At 37.7% G+C, this 26,177-nt stretch overlaps 1 protein-coding gene across 1 annotated transcript; it reads left to right on the top strand.

Moving 5' to 3' along the window:
* The first annotated feature begins 122 nt into the window (after window positions 1-122).
* On the top strand, window positions 123-24,000 carry tmc2a (transmembrane channel-like 2a). Its single transcript, XM_065284691.2, has 18 exons — window positions 123-467; window positions 1,237-1,386; window positions 2,763-2,853; window positions 3,109-3,190; window positions 3,539-3,645; window positions 6,618-6,716; window positions 6,901-7,043; window positions 7,445-7,592; window positions 8,226-8,414; window positions 16,651-16,830; window positions 16,932-17,090; window positions 17,442-17,570; window positions 19,413-19,480; window positions 19,702-19,941; window positions 20,110-20,235; window positions 20,324-20,402; window positions 22,858-22,981; window positions 23,084-24,000. Exons 2-18 carry the CDS (start codon window positions 1,274-1,276, stop codon window positions 23,293-23,295), a joined length of 2,289 nt encoding a protein of 762 aa, XP_065140763.1. The 5' UTR covers window positions 123-467; window positions 1,237-1,273; the 3' UTR covers window positions 23,296-24,000.
* The last annotated feature ends 2,177 nt before the right edge of the window (window positions 24,001-26,177 follow it).

The following is a 26,177-nucleotide window of genomic DNA, read 5'->3' as shown; positions in this document are numbered from 1 at the left end:
AACATAATTAGGTCTTCAGTAAGTATGTTAGCCTATAAACTTGTCAGAGAGATGTTTTTTATGAGTGATATGCTTACATTAGCATAAAAGCATTCCCTCTTTTACACAGAGGAGAACAACAGGGCCAAAGGCAAGGGTACTAAAAAAGCAGCCACTGGCAAACGTGGCAAGGGAGCTGCAAGTGAGGATGGTGAAGATGAGGATGAGGATAATGTACCCCCTAAAGGTCGTCGAGCGGCTAATAAAAAGAAACCATCCCGGACAGAGGCAGATGAGGAAGACAGCGACGATGGCATTCCTCAGAGGAGATGCGCAGGAAACAGGCGAAGAGGAAAAGTGAAAGACAAGGGTGGAGAAGGGGGAGACAACAAAAGAAGCAAGAAAGGTGGGAGAAAAAAGAAAAACGCTAAAGAGAAAGAAAAAGATAAAGACGGCGACGATGATAAGAAGAAGAAAAAGAATAGCAGGTATGGAACACAGATTAAGCCGGATAGAATTGGATGATTGATAATTAATTGACTTCATAGCTGTTCTTGACACCTACACCAGAATGTAAGAAAAAACTCTCTTGAAACTCCCATTACAAATACTTAACCCATTCTGGCACCATGATGACTAAGAGAATCCAATAGAATCAAAAACGGACTGTATTGATTTTGCAGCTCTTATTCTTTTTCCAGTAATATTCATTAAACATTTTATTAAGCAGATTCAGCATCCTGCCAAGATGATGTCCTGGCCATTTCATTTTCTTTTACTACAAAATGTTTACGCCTATAGAAACAGATATTAGTTTAAAAAATATATTTAAAATCATGTATACTTACTAGCATAAAAAAAGGTCGTTCACTTTACTTAAAAATCACATGGGTATGTAAATATTGATAACACTACTGAATACTATTTTTTAAATAGAAAAATATTATTTGCTCCTGAATGGTTAAACATTTCACCCATACACTCCATATTCAAAGTCCTGCCTTAATAAGGGATCATTAAAGCCCATGTACAGTATACTATTAACAAAAGTGGTTGACAGAAAAAAGTAGTGATTATGACAGAAAACATTTGCCAGCGTCTGCTATTTTAGCCTCTTCTTACATTTCCACCAGAGTATCATTTTAACTATTTAAAGCCATTGCATTTTTAATACTATGTCTCCCCATACACTCCCTACACGTATTTGTACCGGTTAGAGTTCTGTACCCTCCTATTTCCTATTTTTTTCTGTGTTAGTGATGATGATTCGAAATCTGATGAAGATGAGGACTCTATGTCTGAAGGAGAAATGGCCAGATTGATGGAGGAGGTAGAGGAAAAGAAGAAACTGATAGCAAACATCAGGAACAAGCCCTGGAGAATGAGAAGACGACTCAAAGTTCTCAAGTACTTAATCACCTGAAATGAGATTGTTTTAATTTCAAAATTCATGAGAAATTAAGTTGTTTAGTGCCCAGGAGAGCTTAGTTGTGAGTATATTCACAAACGAGCCTCAAGTCCATTCTTGTAATAAAATTGTTAGCCTACTAAATAATAAAAACATAAAAGACACACATTTTATTTTGTTATTTTTTATTCGATTTAGTAGAAAAGCTATTATTCTGCTATAACATATAGTCCATAATGTTTTATATCAATTTAATAAAAAAATAGTACTTGTAATAGTCCAGATGTGACGTGGACAAATGTAACGGTCGCATGATCAGCCAGTTATTTTTATTTAACATCATTATCAATTATCAGAGTTAAATGAACACTTTCAAGATAGTTGAAATTTTAACACTAGGCCAGAGTTTCTTTGACTCACAAAAGTGTTAATGTGGTCATCTAAAATAGGTCTTTGGTGTCCCCAGAGTGCATATGTGAAGTTTTAGCTCAAAATACCCCATAATTTTTTATACTGTAGCGTGTTATAATTGCCATTTTGTAGGTGCAAGCAAAAATGTGCCGTTTTTAGATATGTCCTTTATAATGCAAATGAGCTGATGAAATGCAAACATTGCAATGATGGCAAGTTTAAATGAAACAGCCAACAAACTAAGATTTGCAATTTTAGGTTTCAAACAGAGATGGTGATAGAGAAGTTTCAGATTGCCAGAGGGGGACACTACTTAAGTATTTTTACTTCCTAAATAAAAGTAATTTTTAAGTATTCATATTTTATCAGTGTTTTTCTTACATTTACATTTTGTCATTTAGCAGACGCTTTTGTCCAAAGCGACTTACAAGTGAGGTAAACAATAGAAGCAATTATGGCAACACAAGAACAGCAATACATAAGTGCACAAGAAAAGTAAAAGTACACAATTTTTATGTAATTAGGAATACACAGTATTATTCTATGCTTTAGAATGTAGTGAACATTTTTTTAGTAAAGTAAAGTAAAAAAAATTCCCAAGAAAAACACACTGATAAAGCACAGATGCTTTAAAAATGTACTTTTAAAATACTAACGTTGTCAGATTAGATTACAGGAGCGTTAAAAAATTACGGTAATTTTAGTTTTACTTACCGTTCAATCTGCAGGACACATGAAAACAGAAGACTGAAATATGTGGGTGGAGTGTAATAACACCTCTAAGGAGTTGGGTTAACACTGGCATGATTAACTTCAACTCTGAACAATGATTTACTCTAAATATGTTAAATTTATTCTTTAGGCGTTGAATTAACTCAGAAATGTTTAACACTGAAATTTGAACTCTCAAATTTTTGCTGTGTAAATGTTTTAAACCAATTTTAACATGTTCGTGTGTCTGCAGGGAGGCTCAGCAGTTTGTGGATAAATTTGAGGGGGCTTTGGGCAAAGGCAAAGGCAGAAAGCTATATGCCTACAAAGTCATGATGATGAAGGTAGGAATATAAGAATCCTCACTTCATCTTTCATTGTGGTGCTAGGATCATTATTACACCAATGTCCCATGCATTGAAACAGGTAGGGGTCTGTTTAAATTACCTTCATTAAGTATTAAACTTGACAAGTAAGTCATCCAAAGCAACCACAACATTTTAACATTATAGTGGTGAGGAGTCTTTAGAAACTGTAAATATGCAGTTTGTTACACCTAACTCATCTTGTGGGGAACTCTTTTTTGCCTCATCATACAGAAATGGATAAAATTTCAAAGAGATTTTGAAAATTTTAGAACAGCTTGCATACCTTGGGAACGGAAAATCAAGGAAGTTGAGAGTAAGTATGACATATAAACACAACCATGTTGTTTTACTTAGTTTATTCCAAATAATCAAATGTTCAAATAAGCAAAATATTGCCCACTAGTGGCCAGTTATGGAATAATCTTTTGAACCTTATGGCAGTGGTTTTCAAACTAGAGGCCAAATGCCCTTATGACATTTTATAAAAATACATGAATTTATCATAAATTTTGTGTAAATAAACCTGGCTACTATACAACAGTACTACATTGTATCATTTAATATGTTTTGTTTCATTCAAATGTTAAGTTTTAGAATGTTTTATGTCGTCTGAAAAAAAAAACACTGCCTTATGGTCTATCGTTTTGTGCTTGTTTTGCAGGTCATTTTGGGTCATCAGTTGCTTCATACTTTATTTTCTTGCGTTGGATGTACGGCATGAACATGGTCCTCTTCGGCTTGACATTCGGCCTGGTTGTGATACCAGAGGTCAGGATTTTTCTGTTATGTTGTTGCATGCCCACCTGACAACAGAGAGTGTCTTATGAAAGGAGATTAGGGTCGCACTTTATTTTACAGTACGTGTACTTACCTTGTACATATATGGTAAATAAGTTGTACTTACCGACAAATGTGTGGTACTTATTTTTAGGTATCTACATGGTAGTTAATTGGTATCATTACTGTACTTACCAGTAGTACATACTTGGTAATTATTATGTAACTCTAAGTAAGTACTGGGTAATAACATATACATACTTATAGTGCAGGTATACTGTAAATAACGAGAAACATTACTGTACTTACAAATAAATGTGCAATATAAGTATTTAGTATTTACTGGCAAGTTAGGGTAAATGACAGATATTTATATTGTACATATATGATAACTAATATCAAACATTATTGTACTTACAAATTAGGGTGATAGTGTAAGTGTGAATAACTTTCTTACAGTAAAAGATATGTCAAAGTGATGCATATCTGCAGAAAGTAGAGACTCTAAGCTTTAAAAAAGTATCTCATATGTGTTACTGGGGTCCATGACGGAGCATTAAAGATTAAAATAATATTTTATATTAAGTCAAAATACGAAATTTTGGACCCGGGACAGGGTATCATTTGTGTATATACCATAGAAATGTACATTCACCTAAAGGATTATTAGGAACACCTGTTCAATTTCTCATTAATGCAATTATCTAAGCAACCAATCACATGGCAGTTGCTTCAATGCATTTAGAGGTGTGGTCCTGGTCAAGACAATCTCCATACTCCAAACTAAATGTTAGAATGGTAAAGAAAAGTGATTTGGAGCGTGGCATGGTTGTTGGTGCCAGACGGGCCGTTCTGAGTATTTGAAAATCTGCTCAGATTTTCGCACACAACCATGTCTAGGGTTTACAAAGAATGGTGTGAAAAGGGAAAAACATCCAGTTTGCGGCAGTCCTGTGGACGAAAATGCCTTGTTGATGCTAGCGGTCAGAGGAGAATGGGCCGACTGATTCAAGCTGATAAAAGAGCAACTTTAACTGAAATAACCACTTGTTACAACCGAGGTATGCAGCAAAGCATTTGTGAAGCCACAACACGCACAACCTTGAGGCGGATGGGCTACAGTACAACAGCAGAAGACCCCACCGGGTACAACTCATCCCCACAACAAATAGGAGAAAGAGGCTACGATTTACAGGAGCTCACCAAAATTGGAGACTGGAAAAATGTTGCCGGGTCTGATGAGTCTCGATTTCTGTTAAAACATTCAGATGATAGAGTAAGAATTTGGCGCAAACAAAATGAGAACATGGATCCATCATGCCTTTTTACCACCGTGCAGGCTGGTTGTGGTGGTGTAATGGTGTGGGGGATGTTTTCTTGACACACTTGAGTATTGTTTCTTACCATGTCCATCCCCACCATTTACCCATCCTCTGATGGCTACTTCCAGCAGGATAATGCACCATGTCACAAAGCTTGAATCTTTTCAAATTTTTTTTTTTTTTTTGAATGAGTTAACTGTACTAAAATGGCTCACACAGTCACCAGATCTTAACCCAATAGAGCATCTTTAGGATATGGTGGAACGGGAGCTTCGTGCCCTGGATGTACATCCCACAAATCTCCATCAACTGCAAGATGCTATCCTATCAATATGGGCCAACATTTCTAAAGAATGCTTTCAGCACCTTGTTGAATCAATGGCATGTAGAATTAAGGCAGTTCTGAAGGCGAAAGGGGGGTCCAACACAGTATTAGTATGGTGTTCCTAAAAATCCTTTAGGTGAGTGTATATTACTTTAAAGGGGACAGAGAATGAAAAACCATTTTTACCTTGTCTTTGTTGAATAATGGTAGTCTACCCGCATTCACGAACATACAAAAAGTGCTGTACATGCTAAACATCTCAGTCTCATAGAAATTCCTCTTTTAGAAATGTCAGCCAGAAAACGGACCAATCTGAAAAACTGATGCTTATGACATCACAGGCATCTCACTGCCCCTCCACTTTAAAATAATTGGCTACATTTTTTGAGTGGCAGCAAAGTCAGCCAATCAGTAATGAGATTGCAAGTTAAGCCAGTAGGGGAAGCCAAATAGGTGCAAAACCACTTGTTTAAAATCCCCCACCCTAATAGAGCTATCTGAGAGAGGTTTTCAGGAAGCTTCTAAGGCATTTCAGACCCAAACAAAAAAAAAAATTGTCTAAATGTCACATCACAGAACAAGGATAAATACCCCGTTCAATCATTCTATATCAACTTTAAGGAATTCTTCCTGCTGCATTATATACTATGGCTTTCCTTTTTAATGAATAGTATGATGCAAATATGACGCACAGAAACTCTGGTCTAGAAACTAAATTCTGGATGCACTTGTTTGATAAACAATAATTATCTTTAACTAATTATTTAAAAAAAAGGTTTTGTATAATTTTATTAATATTAGACTTTTTAATTTCATAAATTTTTGTTGGAAAAACTACAAACCAATAAAATTATCCCACTTTTTTCTCTTTTTATCCAAATAATGTAAACTTAAATGCAAAACAGTAGTAAAGTAATGCAGCAACTTAGCAGCTATTTATCCTAAGTTTAGTTATGATACACAATCGATTAACTCAAAACAATAAGACACAGCATGACAGTGAGCCCCTGTTCTTTTTATATCAATGGGCTTTAAATAGTGTTTAGTGACATCAGCACCTGCACTATGTCAGTGCAGCATTAAAACGGTGCACTTCATCATCAGAAAATTAACAACTACTGTATATTTGATGGGCTGTTGCATTGCACAGGAGTGAGTTGCATTGCGGGTGAGTTAGCTAACAAACATATTTTGTGTCATGTTGATGTTCTTTTGTGCAAACATTTCTCTTATAGAATCAATAAAGTATTATTCTATATCTATATTTAAATTATGGACTGTTACTTGTGTAGTAAACTTATGGAAATATCCACTAGGTTCTCATGGGACTTCCATATGGGTCCATTGCTCGGAAAACTGTGCCAAGAGCGGATCAAGCCACTGCAATGGATTACTCTGTTCTTACGGACTTCAACGTAAGATATATCACTTATGTCTTATGAATATTACTAAGACTGTCAACAAATAGTTAATCATAAATATATGTAGCCAGTGTTATCCATTAAAATGTTAATTGCATCTCATATTAATATAAAAATGTGTTAAATATGTCAATATTTGTCATGTCAATAACATTTTCTGATGGCTTCTGTTTGACAGGGTTACTGCAAGTACTCAGTACTTTTCTATGGCTACTATAATAACCAGAGAACCATTGGCTTCCTGAAGTTTCGCCTCCCTCTGTCTTACCTCATGGTGGGCATTGGGACCTTCGGGTATAGCCTCATGGTTGTGATCAGAACGTGAGTCCCTCTTTCATCCATTGCTAGATGTTGTGGCAATGGCATGAAATGTTCTTGAGAAGTACATGCGACTCTAAATATGTACAGTGTATGACGTGTTCTCAATATTATATAATTGTGTAGTATATTAAACATCTTATATAAAAAAAATAAACATTCTATTTAAAGGTGAAGTGTGTAATTTCAGCACCAAACTGAATTAATAACTAGTAAAAGTAAGCACATTTTTATGGTAACATGAAAAGCATTACCTATAAAAACAAGATATTCTGGGCACCCGTATGATTACTGTCAACACTATTGTTTGTATTTCAACTGCAATTAAAAATTGCGCTTCTGTTATCCTGCCGGCGAGAATGGATTCTCTACAAGTTTTAAGTAAAGTCCACTCTCGCTGTTAGGATGGCTAAAAACGCAGACGTGGGGGGAGGGGACGGTGAGGACAATGAATTCACCTTTGCCTGGAAGATGTTCACCAGCTGGGATTATCTTATTGGGAATGCTGAGACAGCCGACAATAAATATGCCTCCATCACCACCAGCTTCAAAGTATGTGGTTGTGTTATTGTGTGCAAGTGGGTGGGTACCTATGTTTGCGTGCTGGCCACTGCATTTTGTATTTTATGATCTGTTGGTCCTTTTAGAAAACTGAGGAATTTATCTCTGTTAAACCACATTTCCACCACTATTTTGATCAAAAATATGTCTGGACTAGGGATGCACAGATACCACTTTTTTGGAATACGAGTATGAGTACGAGTACTTGCATTTCAGTACTTGCCGATACCGAGTACTTAATAAAAAACATGATTTAAATTTACAGGTAACAGGTTTAGTCATATAATTTAACAAAAAAACAAGGGACTAGTTTTCCAGTTTGTTGTAAACTCTGCCTCTTTGGACAACACAAGAGGCATTAACCCCTTACACGCCGCTCAAACATAGACATTTCTCAGACCGTGGTATCGATCCCTGGTATCGGGGGACTTTTAACGAGTACTTTAGAAAATGTGGTATCGAGGCGGATACCCAATACCAGTATCGGTATCGGTGCATCCCTAGTCTGGACCAATGGATACAGTTTGCAATGTTTCTATATGACCTGAAGCTTTGAATATATTTCTACATCCCAAATGCCCAAGCATTTACTTTCAGTCAATAAGGCTGTAATAAATTTTACAGGAGTCTATCGTGGATGAACAGGAGAACCAAAAAGATGAGAACATACATCTCAGGAGGTTCTTACGTGTCCTAGCAAACTTCCTCATCACTTGTACTTTGGGAGGAAGTGGCTATCTCATCTACTTTGTAGTCAAACGCTCCCAAGAGTTTGCCAACATGGACAACCTCTCATGGTATGAGAAGAATGAGGTATGTATTAACATTGTATCACAATCTTAAGCAGACCTGACAGTTTATACAGATGTGGCCTTTAAAAATGCGCGTTTCTGAGAGCAGAATGCCGCGGAGACTTCCGAAATTCTGCGAGATCCCGCAGAAGGGGAGTTCGGTGGGGGACGCAGGAAATATAAAAACCTGTAGAGGGCAGGCGTGTTTCATGTAGGCCATACTGACGACAATGTGTGTGCTCGACTTCATGCTTAGCGTATACTGTATGATATTGAAGTAACATGACACGGATTATCAATGTTTAGGCGATAGACTTTGATGTCATACAAATGCATGCTTTTTGGCAAACATTTTGTTGGCGAAGTTTTCTTTTGCCAGTTACATAAACAGTCACATATTCTTCATAAAAATCGGACTCAAACGCGCATCATTTGTCTTATTTTTTCCGTGTACTTACAGTAGAAGAGACGTGATGTATGATAATCGAGTCTAATAACAAAATAATTCGCGAAGACCTTTGAAGAGACCGAGCGCATTTACGCAATATCATTAACTAGTTTATCTAATTTTACATTTAGTTCATTTTTGCATCTGAACGTTTTAATAGCTTTAACATGTACGGTGCGCTTTTCTGCATTACTGAACAGTAGGCTACTTTTTATATTATCATGTTTCCCTTTACATGGTATGAAACACGATAAAAAGTATGCATTGGTGTTTAATACATTTCACTGAGAATTTGTATAATATGTTATACTTTTGTACTAAGGAAATAAAATCATATTGTGAGTGTAAATATTCATAAATTGGAGGAGTTTCTGAGGTGTTTGTCATCGGCAAAATGTGCAGTTTCTTTGTTGCTGATTAAAAACCGTTGGCTATGTGATTGTTTAAAATTGACATTTTTTCTACTTATTATTAATTTATTTTTTGCCTACATTTACTCAAATAATATCAATGTGAAAATATAAGTAATTCATACTTCAAGTTAGGCGTAAAACTTACACATTTTTGATGTCAAATAGAAATAATAATAATTTGAAATATGCAATTATTACAGTTTAAAAAACTTAAATATATTACTCTGACCTTTTTAAATATATTGACTAAAATAATCTGTAAATGTAATACTTATATTATTAAGGCGTATACATCAAATAATATATGTACATTTTACACAAAATATCTGTTCTATTTTAAGTAATTTATTTTCCAACTAAAAAAATCGCATAACTGCATTAAGAGATTTTATTAAGTTACTTTAATCATTTATTTTATGGATATTTACAAAGCCACTGAATCATTTTTAACAGTGTGTACATTATGACCTTACGGTAGACTATTATTAAATGCATATAAATAAAAATATGTAAAACTAAATAAAAAATATATCATACACGGACTGTATGTAAGCATACGTTTTCTTGTTCGGTGCACGTGGGTTTAAATGCCGTTTTTCTAAAGAAGAATTTTAAAACTTTATTGGTGGTATTGAAAAAGAATTGGAAAAACAAATTCCAAGTCCAGGCACTCAGTAGGATGCAAAAGTTAAAAAGCCTTTATTGATATTCAAGGGCTAAAACATTAAAACACCAACGCGTATCGGCCCACTGGCCTTCATCAGGGTGTTGGTAACAAACAAACTTTATTGGTGGTAGTTGAGAAGAATTCCTTTTTCCATTTCTAAATCATTTTGAGCGCAATATAAATATATCATATTTTTATTCTTATTATATAAGAATACGCAATTTTTACAACATTTTTAACATATGGAAAATATACGTTATGTTGTGTGAATTTCCTAATTACAAGCTTTTGATGAAATTGCACCAAAACTAAACGTGCATAAAAACATAAAAAAGCAATTTAAATAAGCGAAAAATCTTTTTTATGAGCTCAAAATGTTGAATATAATGTGCTATTGCTGAAAATTGCCCATCTCTAAAGGAGAATATTCATCTTTAAAGTTGAAGAAACAAAAAAGTACTGACAAGCATTCTCAAATATAGCCTATATATTCTGCAAGCACTCAGTTGAGAACAATTCCATTTTCCATTTCTAAATCATTTTGAGCGCAATATAAATGTATCATATTGTTATTCTTATTATATAAGAATACGCAATTTTTACAACATTTTTAAGATATATAAAATATACGTTAAGCGTGTTGTGTGTATTTCCTAATTATAAGCTTTTGATGAAATTGCACCAAAACTAAACGTGCATAAAAACATAAAAAAAATCATTTAAATAAGCGAAAAATCTTTTTTATGAGCTCAAAATGTTGAATATAATGTGCTATTGCTGAAAATTGCCCATCTCTAAAGAAGAATATTCATCTTTAAAGTTAAAGAAACAAAAAAGTACTGATAAGCATTCTCAAATATGTATATTCTGCAAGCACTCATTTATCCATAATGATGTAATTTATTTTTTAATAACATATTGTCGCTGTCGGGCAAAGATACTCTCTGGACACCAAGACCATGTCTATGGGTTCAAGAATAACAAAATATTGGCCATTTGAAACTCGAAAGTCATCACTTTATTTTGTCCCATTGTTTTCCATTTTGCGGGTGATAAAACTCCTGTGCACGTCGTTCAAATTCATTGAAATTTTGTTCACTTGTAGTTTAGCAAGTATGTATAATACAATTTCAATAATGTTTTTACACTGCACATCGTCTGAGGAAATCCGAAGTTGCGTCGAGGGGAACCAAGCTGACAGCCGCGACAGCAGAGATTGTCACGTAGTACCTACAAAAGGGTACCTGCAGCGATATCATTCTGGCTTGGTGGGATGTCAGCCAGCGAGAGTCCTCTGATTCTGGCCTTGTTCTTTTACTCCTCAGAGTCTAAAACCAGGAGGGCATATTAAGTATTCATTGTATTTTCATTTTAACAGAGCAGCTATGGTTGCGCGTTTCACACACCTCTCCAAACCACGTTGTTAACACTATGCTTGTTCGACTTCATGCGGCGCCACAAGAACCGACAGCCGGATGACGTCAGAGTACCGCGAAAATGATTCAAGAAATCATATTTCGCCTCGCTCTCGCGATACTGTGACGTCTTCCGGCTGTCGATTCTCGGGGCGCCGCATGAAGTCGAACAAGCCTATTGACAGCAGCAAAAGCTACGCATGCGCTTTTAACTTGTAAAACTCAAAGGTGTATGGGTAATGTAGTCTCTGCTCTCGGTGGGACGAATTAGGTAGCTTGCATTGTGAAGGGCGCTTTGAAAAGCGGCAGCGCAGCCAAAGGATTAAATTAAGCCTCTGATTTAAACAGATGTGCAAATGAGCGTTCTGGTACGCTAGAAGTACGTTCTGGGCGCAGGGAGAGGTGGTGGTACGCAAGAGCTATATTTGGAAGTGGCGGTACTGAGTACTGGCGCCTACCGGCCCACATTAAAGCACTGGCGGTAGCAAAGGTAGACGGCCCTTTGAAAAGCAAAAGAAAGCTGATAAAAATGAGAAACCCACACTGAAATAAATTGGAGTAGGATTTAGGCTACTTAACAAAATCTAAACATTTTTCACTCAGAAAAGGCTAGTAAATATAAACAAAATTATCAGCAGCTTTAACTTTATTACTTTTTTAATTTTAATTCACTCTTTGTTTCAGCGATGTTTATAAATATACTATATTTTTGCATTTTGATTACAAACTGTTCTACACTGAAAAGAAACTATTGTAATCTTCATGATTTAATCACGTAAAACACAAGTCTAAACACAAGCACCACTTTTCTGAATGATGATAATCACAAACATCCCAGAGTTTGTAAACCAATTGTTTGTAAACATATTTAATGCTAACTACTTAAAAATTCAGAAAATATTTTTTACAGTGTATAAATAAAAAGACATGAAGGAAGTTAATTCCAAAATGTAATTAATTGTACATGGTTTAGCTGCTTGTTTTAGCAGCTACCAGTGACACAGAGTCAAGAAATTAAAAACCACCCACCCCTAGGTCTGCCAATTCTTTGCCAACCCCCAATGCTAATCGATCACCTCATCATCAGGGAATCAAAAGAAAACCGGTTTATCCAGTTTTCACCAGCGCGTTGGGTTTTAATTTCAACCCTTGCAGTTTCTTTGTTAAAATGCTATTTAAGCAAATAGGCCTAATACATACGCTGTATGTTATTTTAAATGAATGTTTATAACTTATAAAATTAAGTGGATATCAGGTAACTTAATTTGACATATGTTGATATAACCTAGGCTCTTTTTGTTATGAAACATGTTCAATGGTTACAGTGCCTCATGGTGGGGTTGAACCCCTGGTTCAGTTTACCCCATCTGGTTCACTTTGCCCCACAGCCACCGTTTTGGAAAACTGCCTAGCTTAGTAATTCAGGCTAATCTTTAGCTAAATCATTCACATGGTTTTATACATTAGCCTATCACCAATATGTATGGTATAAATATTTAGACCTGGATAAATCTACTTTGACATAACAGCCATTATACCTGGTATGTATACATTTTACTTTGATAGGATAAAAACTTTTTTTTTTTTTTTTTTAAATCATACTTTAATCATAACTCTTTAATTTGTCCTTCTCTTTAACATAGCCAAATATAAATTATGGTTGCTACCTGTATTTGTGGTCACACGGCTACAAATCTGTATGGTTGCCTAGATAAAGGGGGTGGGTCAACTTACCCACTGGCTCACTTTGCCCCACTCTCCCCTACTTGGTATTGAGAAACGGGCATTGTTTATCGAAGCCGGAGCGCGAGCTACAAACTACAGAGCGAGTGCGCGGGTGCACAATGGTGAAAGAGCAACACACGATGTAAATAACTAAACCAGTGCTCGCAGTACAGACACTTTATATTTTAGCGTACTGCGTACCTTCACTTTCTTTTGCGTGCCACCACTTCTCATGTTGCTGGTACTTTGCCTTAAAGAGTCAAAGGGCGTTTCTATGTGGCGCTGCGCAGACAGTTCGGCAACTAAGACATCAAAGTACCGCGAGAGCAAGTCGAAATGTTACAAATGGTCCGACTTTACCTTTGCTCTCGCGGTACTCTGATGTCATACGCCGACCAGTCAGCGCCGCACCATTTAAAGTCGAACACACAAAGCGTCAAGGCAGGGCCGCTGGAAGTCATTTTGAACAGGGGGTGCTGTGAATTTTTTTAACCAAAAAACCTATGAGCCTATAGGCCTATTTAAAATACATTTTAAAAATAAATACATTGAGATTTACTACTTTATTGTCATATACACTTCAGGGCACACAGCCAGGGTCTGAAACACAGACATCATCAGTTCTCAGATGAATATGCGCTATTAATCAGAAGCAAAAATACTTATCCCAGGGGGAATTACTTTCGTTACAATTTACATACAACATATAATATTATAACAACATATAATATTAATTAAACTTCACAGTTTTCAATGTCCATGCGGACGAACATATTTTACTTTCGTTTTTAAGTTAAGATCACACGTCGATTAACAGATGTAAAATATTCTTACATTAACATACCTAGTATATTTTTATATAGATCTTTTTTTACTAAATAGTACTATTACTGTCTTTTTTAAACATATAAATAATTCATAATTTGAACAAAAATAATAATGGGTTTAGTTCTGATATTGTATACTTTTAATAAGAAAAACATGGTGTATAATTACATTTTTAGAATAGGCTTTATATAAGGTTTGTACTGTAAAAATACTTTATTTGTTACAAACAAAAGATAAAGAATTTACAAACGTGTGGAGAGCCATTTCAGCACTTGGACAGCGAAATGTTTTTTTTAAAAGCATTACTTAAAATGTTTTCTCATCTCACCATATCTACAGGTGCAGAGTCATTATATACAATAAATCCGTTGGGTAGCATTTAAAAAAAAACATTTAAAAGTAGATGCATTTGTTTAAAGCAAAGCATTTATTTACTTAGCTACAGATGAAGCAGCTCTTTGCGCCTTCTAACGTCTCATAATTGGTCATCATTTATGTCCAAGAGACTCAATAATAATCTGTTACATTTTAATCCTTTAATTTTTCATATTAAAAAGCGTTTTTGTGCTGCTGCGCATCCATGTAATAAACAAACCCGCGTTGTCATTCCGTTAATACGCATATTATCAACGCGCTCTTTACTCGAACAGAAAAAACTCGCCTCGCGAATTGCGCCGGTTGTATAGAGATTCCAAAGTCTCTCATGAGCTAGAGGACAAATATCCAGGGAGTTCAGTATTTCTGTGTGGGCATGCATCAGGGAAAGGTGTGTGAGTCTTTTCTGGGTCATGGTGCTGCATACCAATGTCTTCAAAAGATGCAAGGCGGAGAAAGTGCGCTCGGATGAGGCCACGGATAGGCACAGTAATGAAATTAAAATCCAAAATACACGTAATAACCTACGTGTGTCAAAAATAATTTCCTAAAATATTCATAAGTAATATATCAATTGTGCAAAATATTTTAACCTAAAAAAAATATATTTCTCGCCTTCCCGCGACCATGCGTCAAGGTCTGGAGGAAAATGATACCTGCCCGGATCCCACGCACGCATCTGCAGTTATATACATTTTACAAAACCAGTATTCATTAGATTTTAAGAACTTTTTTGCCACTTTTAAAACTGTAAAACTAAATAAAAAAGATATCATATGCCGAATAAGCATGTAAGCATATGTTTTCTTGTTCGCTCCACGCAACACGGGTTTAAACGCCGTTTTTTTTCTAAAGAATAATGTTTACACTTTATTGGTGGTGGTTGAGAATAATTTATATTGCTTGCAGAATAATGTATATTGCATTTTAGCGCAATATAAATGTATCATATTGTTATTCTTAAATTAAAGAATACTAATATATTTTTTACAACATTTTTAACTTTAAAACATACATATAAAGATGCTTTGTACAATAGCTTTGCTTCTGACAACAATTTTCTGTAATAAATCAGTAAATGAATCACAAAATGTGTTGAAAGTGGCGAATAAAATGCTTGTCAATTCAAACAAAGGTGTATAAAACCGCTTTAATTAACAATAACTAAACTGTGCTCTTTTGCATACCTCTACTTTTCTCATGTCTTTCTTTATACCACCTTTATCTTTTTAAAATCTTGCCACTTTTAGAAATAATTTGTTTGCATTTTTTGTATACTGCACACTTTATTTGCATCAACTATACCCATAATAACATTTTCTACGTTTTTCTTTCAATAAGGAAATCTGTTTATTGTTATGAATAACGGCTGAAAGGATAAAAAAAAATCATAACACTGACTGCCTATATGCGCAAGAAAGGTATTATTAAAGTTTTAAATATGTAAAACTAAATAAAGATATCATATGCCCACTGTACAGTATGTAAGCATAGGCCCATGTTTTCTTGTTCGCTCTGCGTGGGTTTAAACGCTATTTTTCTAAAGAATATTTTTTTTTACTTTATTGGTGGTGGTTGAGAAGAATTCCTCTTTCCATATGTATAGCATTTTAGCGCAATATACATGTGTCATATTATTGTTCTTAATATATTAAGAACAATAATACTAATATATTTTTACAACATTTTTAACTTTAAAACATGTATTTTTATACCACATGAATCTCTTTAAAATAGTAATACTTTTAGAAAAACGGACATAATTATTAATATTATGAACAAACAATGAAACGGTGTCAAAATTCGACAACACAAATAATTAAGATATTCATTGTAAATAGAGTTAAGGGTATTAGGCTCACACTAAATTCTTTGTTGCACTTAGTATAAATGCCCATTGCACGTACAGTCATCTTAATAAATGTATGCGCTGTTATGCTGGCAAGAAGGGGTTGACGTCACTTTGCTGTTTTAATAGAAATATTAAATATTCAGCAATGCCCTTATTAACTTCTGGAAACAACCGCAATGACAACGCATATAAAAATGTAGTTTTTTATGCGCCACCTGGTGGATTTTCTGTGAAGCGAAACACATTAAGGGAAAAGGGAAAGTAGCCCCCCCGAAAACACTTGCAGAATTCTGCGTGACTCCGCGAGACGATTTGGCGAATGCCGCGGGAGAAAACGCGCGTTTTTAAAGGCCACATCTGTATACTGTACAGCTTTCAAATCAGTAACAAAATGCAAAATAGAACAACAGTGCATGTATTGTACAACCTTGATTTATTTGTAATAAGTCATATAGTAACAAAATAAAACATAAATGTGAATTTTCTTTCTGATGCTAAAAAATTACGCTAATGATATAATAAATATGTGTCCCAGCTTGAAATCATCATGTCCCTTTTGGGTCTGGTTGGTCCAATGCTCTTTGAGACTATTGCTGAATTGGAGGAATACCATCCACGTATTGCTCTCAAGTGGCAGCTGGGACGTATTTTTGCGCTCTTCCTTGGTAATCTCTACACATTCCTGCTTGCTCTGTTTGATGAGGTCAATGCAAAAGTAAGAATTTGAACTATGGCAGTTTTTACATACATTTGTGGCAAATCACTTGTTGGTAAGAAAAGATACACAGCTGAATAAACAACTTTTTTTCTATTAAGCTAGAAGAAGAGAAGTCCATAAAGAATGCCAGCATCTGGTTAATGAAGGAGTATTATGCCAACTTTACAGCCAACAACCCAAATACCACAGCCACCCCACCTCCTATGGACCCTGCTGATATCATCAGAGGTCCATGCTGGGAGACCACAGTGGGAATAGTAAAGTGTTACAAACTTTGTTTTATTTATCACACTGTCACTCAAATGGTCCCAAGCTGCACTGGGGCAGTACTTTTTAAAACAATCCTAAGATGTACCACCAGTTAAGTTCAGATATGTATACATTTGGTACCAATAAATACCTCTGAGGAACTAGTATGAACTCATGGGTACCAAGGTGTACTTTATGAAAGGGTATTGCCCCAATGACAGCTAGGGACACTTTCTTTATTGCAGTGCAGTAAGTGTCAGGAACTAATTTTTTTTTTCTGTATGCACACTGGCTTTTCCATGATTCATTTATGTGGCTGTAGGAAAATAATTCTGATCATAATCTCACCCCAATAACAGGAGTTTGTGAAGCTGACTGTATCAGATATTCAGGTGACGTATCTGACCATCCTAATTGGCGACTTTCTGAGAGCAATGATTGTGCGTTTTCTGAACTACTGCTGGTGTTGGGACCTGGAAGCTGGCTGGGTGAGTTTAATGGCGCTTTTCCATCGCATAGTACCCTACGGGTCAGGTCGTGTCACCTTACCCTACTTTGGCTTGGTTAGCTTTTCCATTGAGTTTAGTACCACTTCAGAGTGGGAGGGCCTATAGGCGTGTCGTTATAATTGCGCTGCCTACTGATGTGACATCATACAAAAAGTGGGAGCGTCGTTGGAATGCAGTGTTTCCCAAACATTCCCAAATCAAAATTGACCACCAAAAATAGATGTTTGCACATCACGTTTATCACTACCTCTATCTCACATGAAAGTTTCTGTAGAAACACCCGTGGCATCAGCTCCGCTAAGTTGCAAAAACGCAGTGCATACATGCTAACGTGTGCGTTGTTTATGTAACTGCACAAACTGCAAGGAAAACACTGGTATGGTGTTCCCAATTTTGAGCCTGTGGATGATTTCACCCCTAAAAGGAAGTTTGGGAACTTACAACAAAGCACAGATGACAACAGGTTTGCTCGAGACAGCGCAAGCACAAAGGTAAAGCTAATGGCGAAGGTTAAGCAATGGCGCTGGTACTGTAGTGACAATTCTCTCAGACCAATCAGTGATCTACAGTGTAGAGGTCTACACAGGTCCAAAAATTCCTACCCGATCAGACCCGCAAATGTGCTACACTGAACCGACCCGGACCCGTCTGTTGTTTTGAAAGCTGGACCCGGACCCGACCCGGACCCGTCTATTAAAAGCTGGACCCGGATCCGACGAAGACCCGTCTAATATTTAAAATTTGGACCCGAACCCGTCCGGGAAGACACAGACCCGACCGGCAAATATTCTTAGCTAAATGTTATTAATAAGTCAATAAACAAGTAGCGAAAATTAAACTTTTTGGCTTACCCATAGAAGTTAGTCTTCTCCCTCCTTGTACCTGTCTGTGTGATGCACAATCCTTATTTCCAAGAAAGTTCCATCCATGTTATTCCTCTCTTGACGATTGAAATGTTTAATGCTTATTCCAGCTTTTAAAGTCCCCTTTACAGTCATGGTGATTAATAACGCAGTTTTACAACTTGCTTAATAATGTTTGCCCATTTGGATTATAATAACGATTGCTCGTTCATTGCCATGGATGCTTTCGTTAGCTTTGCTTCTTTGCTATCATCTCTGTGCTCTTTGAGTCGCGAAAACTAGATATAACAGCAAGACGGTCAATTTATAATATTATTATAAAAACTAGAGAAGTCAGTGCAAAATGCACGGTACGGCGGAATAGGTCCCGCCTTCTAAATAAAAGAGCCAATTGTCAAAGGTAAAGTCATTGCGTCTCACTGCAGAAGCTCCTGACTGGTAGCCAGAGACACATTAAAAGAGCAGGTGGTAGTAAAAAGGGATTGGGTAATACATACTGTACCCAGTAGAAAAGCCAGCAAAAGTAAGCTGACATGACCCAAACCATGGGGTACTATTATGGTGGTCATTCGTGCCAGTTCCACTGGACATGTCCCTAACAGGATTTCGAGTGCGTTCTCCGGAAGTCGCGGTGGTTGACTGCATACGTCATCAAGGTTTAATATTTCGTGTTCAATTCAGAAAAGCATCCGTTACATTTCAAGGTAAGAATGAAACTACAATGATTGTATGTCTTAAAAAAAATCATTCTTAATTTTCTAAAGTATTTTAATTGAAATGTGAGAACTTCAATGACGTATGCGGTCGTATCCGGAAAACACAGCCGAAATCCTGTTCGGGACGTGTCTGGCAGAACTTGCATGAATGGCCACTATGCAATGGAAATATCTGAATCCTTCTCTATAGTCATTCAAACCCATGTCAGGTTTTGGCCTCTAACAACCTCTTTCTTTCTCAGCCTTCCTATGGTGAATTTGACATTAGTGGCAACGTGCTTGGTTTGGTTTTTAATCAAGGAATGATCTGGTAAGAATGAATGCATAAAACCACAAAAACATAACAATAAGTAATGGACTAAACATGTCACAGATTTTGCAGTTCATGAGCAAATAAAGACTGCTCTAAACCGTAGTGAGCTGCAAACACAAAGACTTTTTTGCAACCCTTTTAGATGGCATAGCTACATTTGTTTAACCAGTAGCTGTGCATGCATATTTTTAAGCAAATGTTTTGCCTTTGTTTGTTAGGATGGGTGCATTCTATGCTCCTGGTCTGGTTGGAATCAATGTTCTGCGTCTCCTGACTTCTATGTACTACCAGTGCTGGGCGGTAATGGCCTGTAATGTTCCTCATGAGAGAGTCTTTAAAGCTTCTAAATCAAATAACTTCTACATGGGCCTGTTACTGCTCATTCTTTTCCTGAGTCTCCTGCCTGTGGTTTACACCATTATGTCTTTACCTCCTTCATTTGACTGCGGACCTTTCAGGTAACACATATGTTCACTCACTCATTCACTCACTTCTTACATGTGATGTTGTGGTTTTGGTGAAAATCAGCCACGTATTTATGTTACCCCATCCCTCCCCACCCCTTAAATGTAAAACACCAAATGTATAGTTAGCCATGCATAGTGTTGCATTTTCTCTTACCACAGTGGCAAGGAAAGAATGTTTGATGTCATTATGGAGACCATTGATTTGGATCTACCAGCATTTATGGGGACGCTCTTCAGCTATGCAGCAAATCCTGGGCTCATTATACCTGCAGTCCTGCTCATGGTGTGAGTGAATATTAGAAACTATTCGATTCTTAATTTCACACATTATGATACATCAACTGTATTGTGACCAGCAAATTGTTTTTTACAGGCTGGCAATTTATTATCTGAATTCAGTGTCAGAAGCCTACAAGAATTCCAACATGGAGCTAAAAAAGAAGATGCAGATGGTTGGTAATATTTATGTTGATGTCAAGTAGTATGCACACTAAACCTGGCTATGACTTTTTAGAAAGGAAAATATTCTTAAGAATATATCAAAATATGAAAATTTTCTCATAATTTACTCACCCTCATGGCATCCCAGGTGTATATGACTTCATCTCTTTTTATATGGAGCTCAACATGGCAAAGTGTGAGATTCTGGATAGAACCATAACTAAAACACTACTAAATGATACTAAGGGCCAATCTAATTTCTCTTCCCCTTTGTCTTTGTCTTTCCCTTGCCCCTCGAAACCGAGTGAAGGGGAAGGGGTAAGACAGATCGTTCCTCTAAAAAATGAGACACCACTCAATTACCGTTTGCATCACCTTCCCTTGCCGCTAACTGGCTGCTACATCAACAGACAAGCGTTGACATAAACAAAAAAGATGCCGTGGTCTCTGGTTGTGGTATCGATTGCCTGAGCTGAGCTCAACAAATGGCGCATAACTTAGCTGCTAGCTAGCAGCTTAACTAGCGATTCAAAACAAAAACATTTCAATTAAAACTGCTTGAACATTTTATTAAAAGTATCATAAAACTTGAGTGTCATAATATAATCTCAATTAAACTGCTGAAAATAACGTTACTTTCTTTTGTGCGACTCCTTGACAGTTCGATGTTCAGCCATAAAAAATCTTGATGCCGGCTCTCCTGAGAAATTCCTACGTTAACGTTTACCCCTCTATTTCAAGTGTGGTCCTTATCACACTTCGTTTCAAGGGCTATGTATCCCTACGCCTTGGCCCTAGCCCTTGATCAAACTGAGAATTGAGACACCACTTCGCCTCACATGAACGCATAACCGAGGGGTAGGGGGTAAGACAGAGAAATGAGACGCATTTTAAAACACTAGTAAATCCAGAAAATACTACTTTCTGGAAGAAAAGCTTGGAACGTGGTGTGATCCGCTTATTCTCTGGACGCACTCGTGATCTGCAATTAACTTCTACCATATGGACTGGCAACACAGTCTCACACCCATGGCGTCAATATTTGACGACACTTGACCATGCGTCAATATGTTGACGCGGAGGGTATACCTTTCGCGTCACTTTTTGACGAACTGGGGACTTCAATACTATGAGGTACGCGAAATTAAACAGTTGTCAACTGACATTGGGGTTAGGGATAGGTTTGGGTAGGGATGTCATTATGTAAATCTAACCCTAAACCGACGCGAAAATGGTAGAAAATGGTAAGAAAATAGGAAAGAGAATTTCGCGTACCTGATAGTATTGAAGTCCCCAGTTCGTCAAAAAGTGACGCGAAAGGTATACCCTCCGCGTCAACATATTGACGCATGGTCAAGTGTCGTCAAATATTGACGCCATGGGGTGAGACTGGGTTGGGACTGGAGATTCAGAACTTGAGGGCAATCTGTTTTGTTTGTAAGTGTCTCTTAGCACAGGGCCGGAGACTCAGAACGATAAGGTTTTGTTCTCTTATTGTCCCTCTCAAGGGAAGACTCAGAACAATTAACATCTATAAAAAAGGTACATTTATCACAATTTGTTTAGGTGATTCCAAATGTCAACATTGGCTTTCAGAGATCATGCACCCTGCCTTTAAGGATTTTTTACAATCACCCTGACTTCAAGTGAGTGTAAAAAGGGGTGATAAGGAGAAATGCCGTGGACCAATCAAAACATTGTCGTCTTCTCAACTTTGGCACTGAGATCAGCCATAAAATATGTCTGTCAGTTGTCTGAGCAGCCTAATCTGAGGAAACTGGGCATTTGTTTGTGTTAACCCACCAACATCCAGTCCTGTAGCAGTTGGGGAGCGGCCCAGAATGCTTTATTATATGCTGTTCATTACACGCTGTAAGGCTGTCTCCATGCATCCATGTCTAGCTGCCTGCAATTCTCCTCCTTCACTACTCACTTTTTCCTTAATGCAGTTGTGTTGTGTGGAGGGTTGAACTTGGGGCCTCAGGTCAGAGCAGCACGCATTATGTCAAACATCTCTCTTTTTTTAGGGTTTGTTTGAGATGCGTGACACGCGTCTGTACTGTATGTGTTTGTGCTGCGCATATCAGAGTGTGTTACAGTGACAGCTGAAGTTTCGCATTCAAGTGTGCATGCCCATCCACAAATCAAATCAAACTGTGCCTGAGACCACCTCTGCAAAGTGTACCAGGGTACAGACCCCAGCGATCATACTAGCCAAACGAACCTTACTTTGGGGTCAAATGTACTTGGATATGGTACGGTATAATATGAGTACACCCTAACCCGCCGAAAGCCTCCTCTTTGGGATGGCACATATCTGAACCAAATTTTATACAAGCATAGACGCGTATACATAAATAATATTTGAAAGTGGTATTATTTTAAAAACATGGTAATAAGTTTGTCACAAATTAACAGTTTTTGAAAGGGCAAACAATGTGATTTTCTAACACAAAAACTCTACAGGCACGAGATGAAGAGAAAAACAGACGCAACAACAAAGACAGCACCAACCAGGTGATGAAGGACTTAGAGGATCTGCTTCCAAGTAATTCTCGGGCACTCCACGCCCATCCACAACATAATGCAGGTTTGCCTTAAAGAAACAATATTGTTCTTCTTTAGTGTGCATAACAAGATAGCAGATCAGGCCCACAACTGACCTTGCTATTGTTATCTTCCACTTCCTTAGAAAAAAAACCTGACCATGGTGGGAGATCCCCAAAAGTGAAACCAGGCGCTGCCGGAGGTGGGGTGCATCTGCAGAAAGATGTGTCACTCGCATCAGCCAATCCTAATGCCCGGGGGCCTGTGACTCGAGCACCAGGCCCCCGGGGACCTGGTCCACTTCCTGGCCAACCAGGGGCTGGCAGGGGCCAAGGGCCACCCCCTAGACGGCAATAATGTGTGGCCTATTTAATATTGTTTGCACTGGTTGTCTATGTGCTTAAACTCTGCTTTAGAAGTGGTATTGGTTATTTTTTTAAAGAAAATAATATAATATGAATAAGAAATGCTCATATGTGTTATACTTTTAATGTGTGTACATGATATTACTGCATACCTGTGGCTTATTCAAGGTTAAGTAATCAGGATACAAATACTAGTAACTGTAATACGTTACAGTTATGTAAAAAACATAGTAATACGATTACAGTTACATTTGGTAAAAATGGGAATACTTTCAGGATCACAATGATTTCATTTAAAACTAAATAAATCATTATTTTTTCATAACACTTTCAAGCACAGCTTGACTGTGCAGTAGTTCCTGTTGTCAGTGATGACTCACATGAGCCACCTGCTGGTGCATGGGCAAATAACACAACATTCCCTACAGACACAGATCAAACACAGCTAATTGAGACAATACTCCCCACAGGGAAAATCATTTTAGCTAAAATGTTGTGTTTGTAAGTGCTTTAAATTTCTGTTGATGGTATGATTGCAGTTGTAAGTTTTGTAGTGGTTCCAGAAACTGTACAAATTAACAGAAGAGTAGTCTACCCTTGCAGAGAATTACAAGATGTTAGCTGTATAGGAATACCACTGCAAACGTGGCAGGCCAAATTACGGCTTCAGTCAGCATTATTTACCTGTAACTCTTTAAATGTTGGTATTTTAAAAGTAGCCATCCCAAATCTGCTTTTCACCAGTGACTTATATTCTGTTTTGTCTCTTATAATAAATTCAACACCTAAAATAGTTTTGTTACTTTATTTTGAAGAAATACTGATAATGAAAACAGAATTACTTGAGTTAAACAAATGCCTAAAGCCAAATAAGATCTGCAAAATGTGTTTTGGGAAGTTTGACTTACCAACCCAGTCTCACCCCATTTCTTCAATATTTGACGACACTTGACCATTCGTCATATGTTGACGTGAAGGGTATACCTTTCGCGTCATTTTTTGACGAACTGGGGACTTCAATACTATTACGTCCGTTGCATTCTCTTTCCTATTTTATTACCATTTGCGCGTCGGTTTAGGGTTAGATTTACATAATGACATCCCTACCCAAACCTAACTCTAACCCCAACGCCAGGTGAAAACTGTTTCTAACCCCAACGCCAGGTGACAACTGTTTAATTTCGCGTACACTGTTTAATTTCGCGTACACTGTTTAATTTTGCGTAATCTAACCCTAAACCGACGCGCAAATGGTAATAAAATAGGAAAGAGAATGCAACGGACGTAATAGTATTGAAGTCCCCAGTTCGTCAAAAAATGACGCGAAAGGTATACCCTTCACGTCAACATATGACGAATGGTCAAGTGTCGTCAAATATTGACGAAATGGGGTGAGACTGTGTTACACTTACATGAGTGTGTCACAACGTGTGTGAGGTAAGACGACGAGTATCCAAATAACAAAACTTTACTTTCAAAAGCAGGATGAATACACAACACAGCATGAACACATTTTGCTAACTGACACGACCGGACAAGGAAGACTGAAACAAGCACAACTTAAATATGGCTCTAAACAAGATAATGATAAACAGGTGTTGATAATTAGACAAATGAACAGACGATGATGACTAACAGAGGATAACTAGGAAGGTGAAACTCAAAACATGCAATGGACACAGATAGGAACGAGACAGTTCGCCCCCTCCCGGCAAAGCGCAACCTCGCACTGTGGAAGACAGATGACGGTAAGGATGCTGGACTGAGACACAGTAGAAGGAATGGGCAGAATCCTGAAATACAAATTAACAGGCAGATAAACATTAAAGTCCATGGTGGTAAGGAAGGTGCAATGAGCCATGGAGGAATGGATGGAGGGAGTAGCCATGGAACGGGCAGTGAAGGACAACAGCAGGATGGCCTCCATGCTACGACCGACGGAGAAGAACAAGTGAGCAGATGGAGAGACGATGAGGACAAGCAACATCTGATGATCTGGTGATGAGCTTTGAAGGTTGAGCCAGAGTGGACTGAGCTGGAGAGACCAAGGACAGAGGTGACCCCGGAAGGAGGAACCCGCGGTAACCAGAGGGGTGGAGAGGCGGAGCATAGCGACCGACTCGCAAGTCCGAGGTGGAAGTAGAGTTACCAAAGGGGAGCCAGTAGGATGCCACAAGGCTGCAGGTCTCGGGTGAGACCAAAGGAGGGAGGAGCTGAGGCTGGGCCGATAGGTCGACAGGACGGGATGGAGTGCAGGGAACAGAGGATCACGGTGTGAATGCAGAATCCTCGCATCCAGATGCTGCTGTAGGTTGCATGGCCGGCGATACAGCATCATTGGGCGCCGGGCTGCAGAAATCTAACAGAAGTGAATTGAAACTTGACTGAACTAGGTGATTGCAAGATAAAAGATATAGATGGGTGGGAAACAGGACCCCACTGCTCCAGTCGATAAGCCAGTCCTTGGTTTTAATATCCATTAAAACCCCTTCGCCACTGAATTCATGGGCTCACAGATTGGTGAGTGGGCTCTTCGTCCAGTATGATAGTAGCCGCAGTCCTCTTCTCATTGGTATCTGGCTTACTCATCGTGGCGGGTAGTCCTTGTCTGTCTTTGGGGGGCTCACATGATATTTTCACGGCCTTGGGTGGTGGATCGGGTTCTGAGGTAGGCTGTCTTGCTGGTGCTGAGTTGGATTGGACGATTGGGTCATATTCTTCTACGGGTGAGACGATGAAAAACGATTGTGTAATCCACAAAACAAAATTAATGTAACTTGACAATGACCAGATGGGATTTGCTTGTTGCATTACAAACCACAACTTTATCCAGTCCAACCCAGAACCCCTCCATAAGGGCAAGACCACTGCAAG

This window comes from Paramisgurnus dabryanus, chromosome 5, assembly GCF_030506205.2.
Source record: "Paramisgurnus dabryanus chromosome 5, PD_genome_1.1, whole genome shotgun sequence".
NCBI classification, from domain to species: Eukaryota; Metazoa; Chordata; class Actinopteri; order Cypriniformes; family Cobitidae; genus Paramisgurnus; species Paramisgurnus dabryanus.
This window is presented reverse-complemented; position numbering and strand designations above follow the sequence as displayed.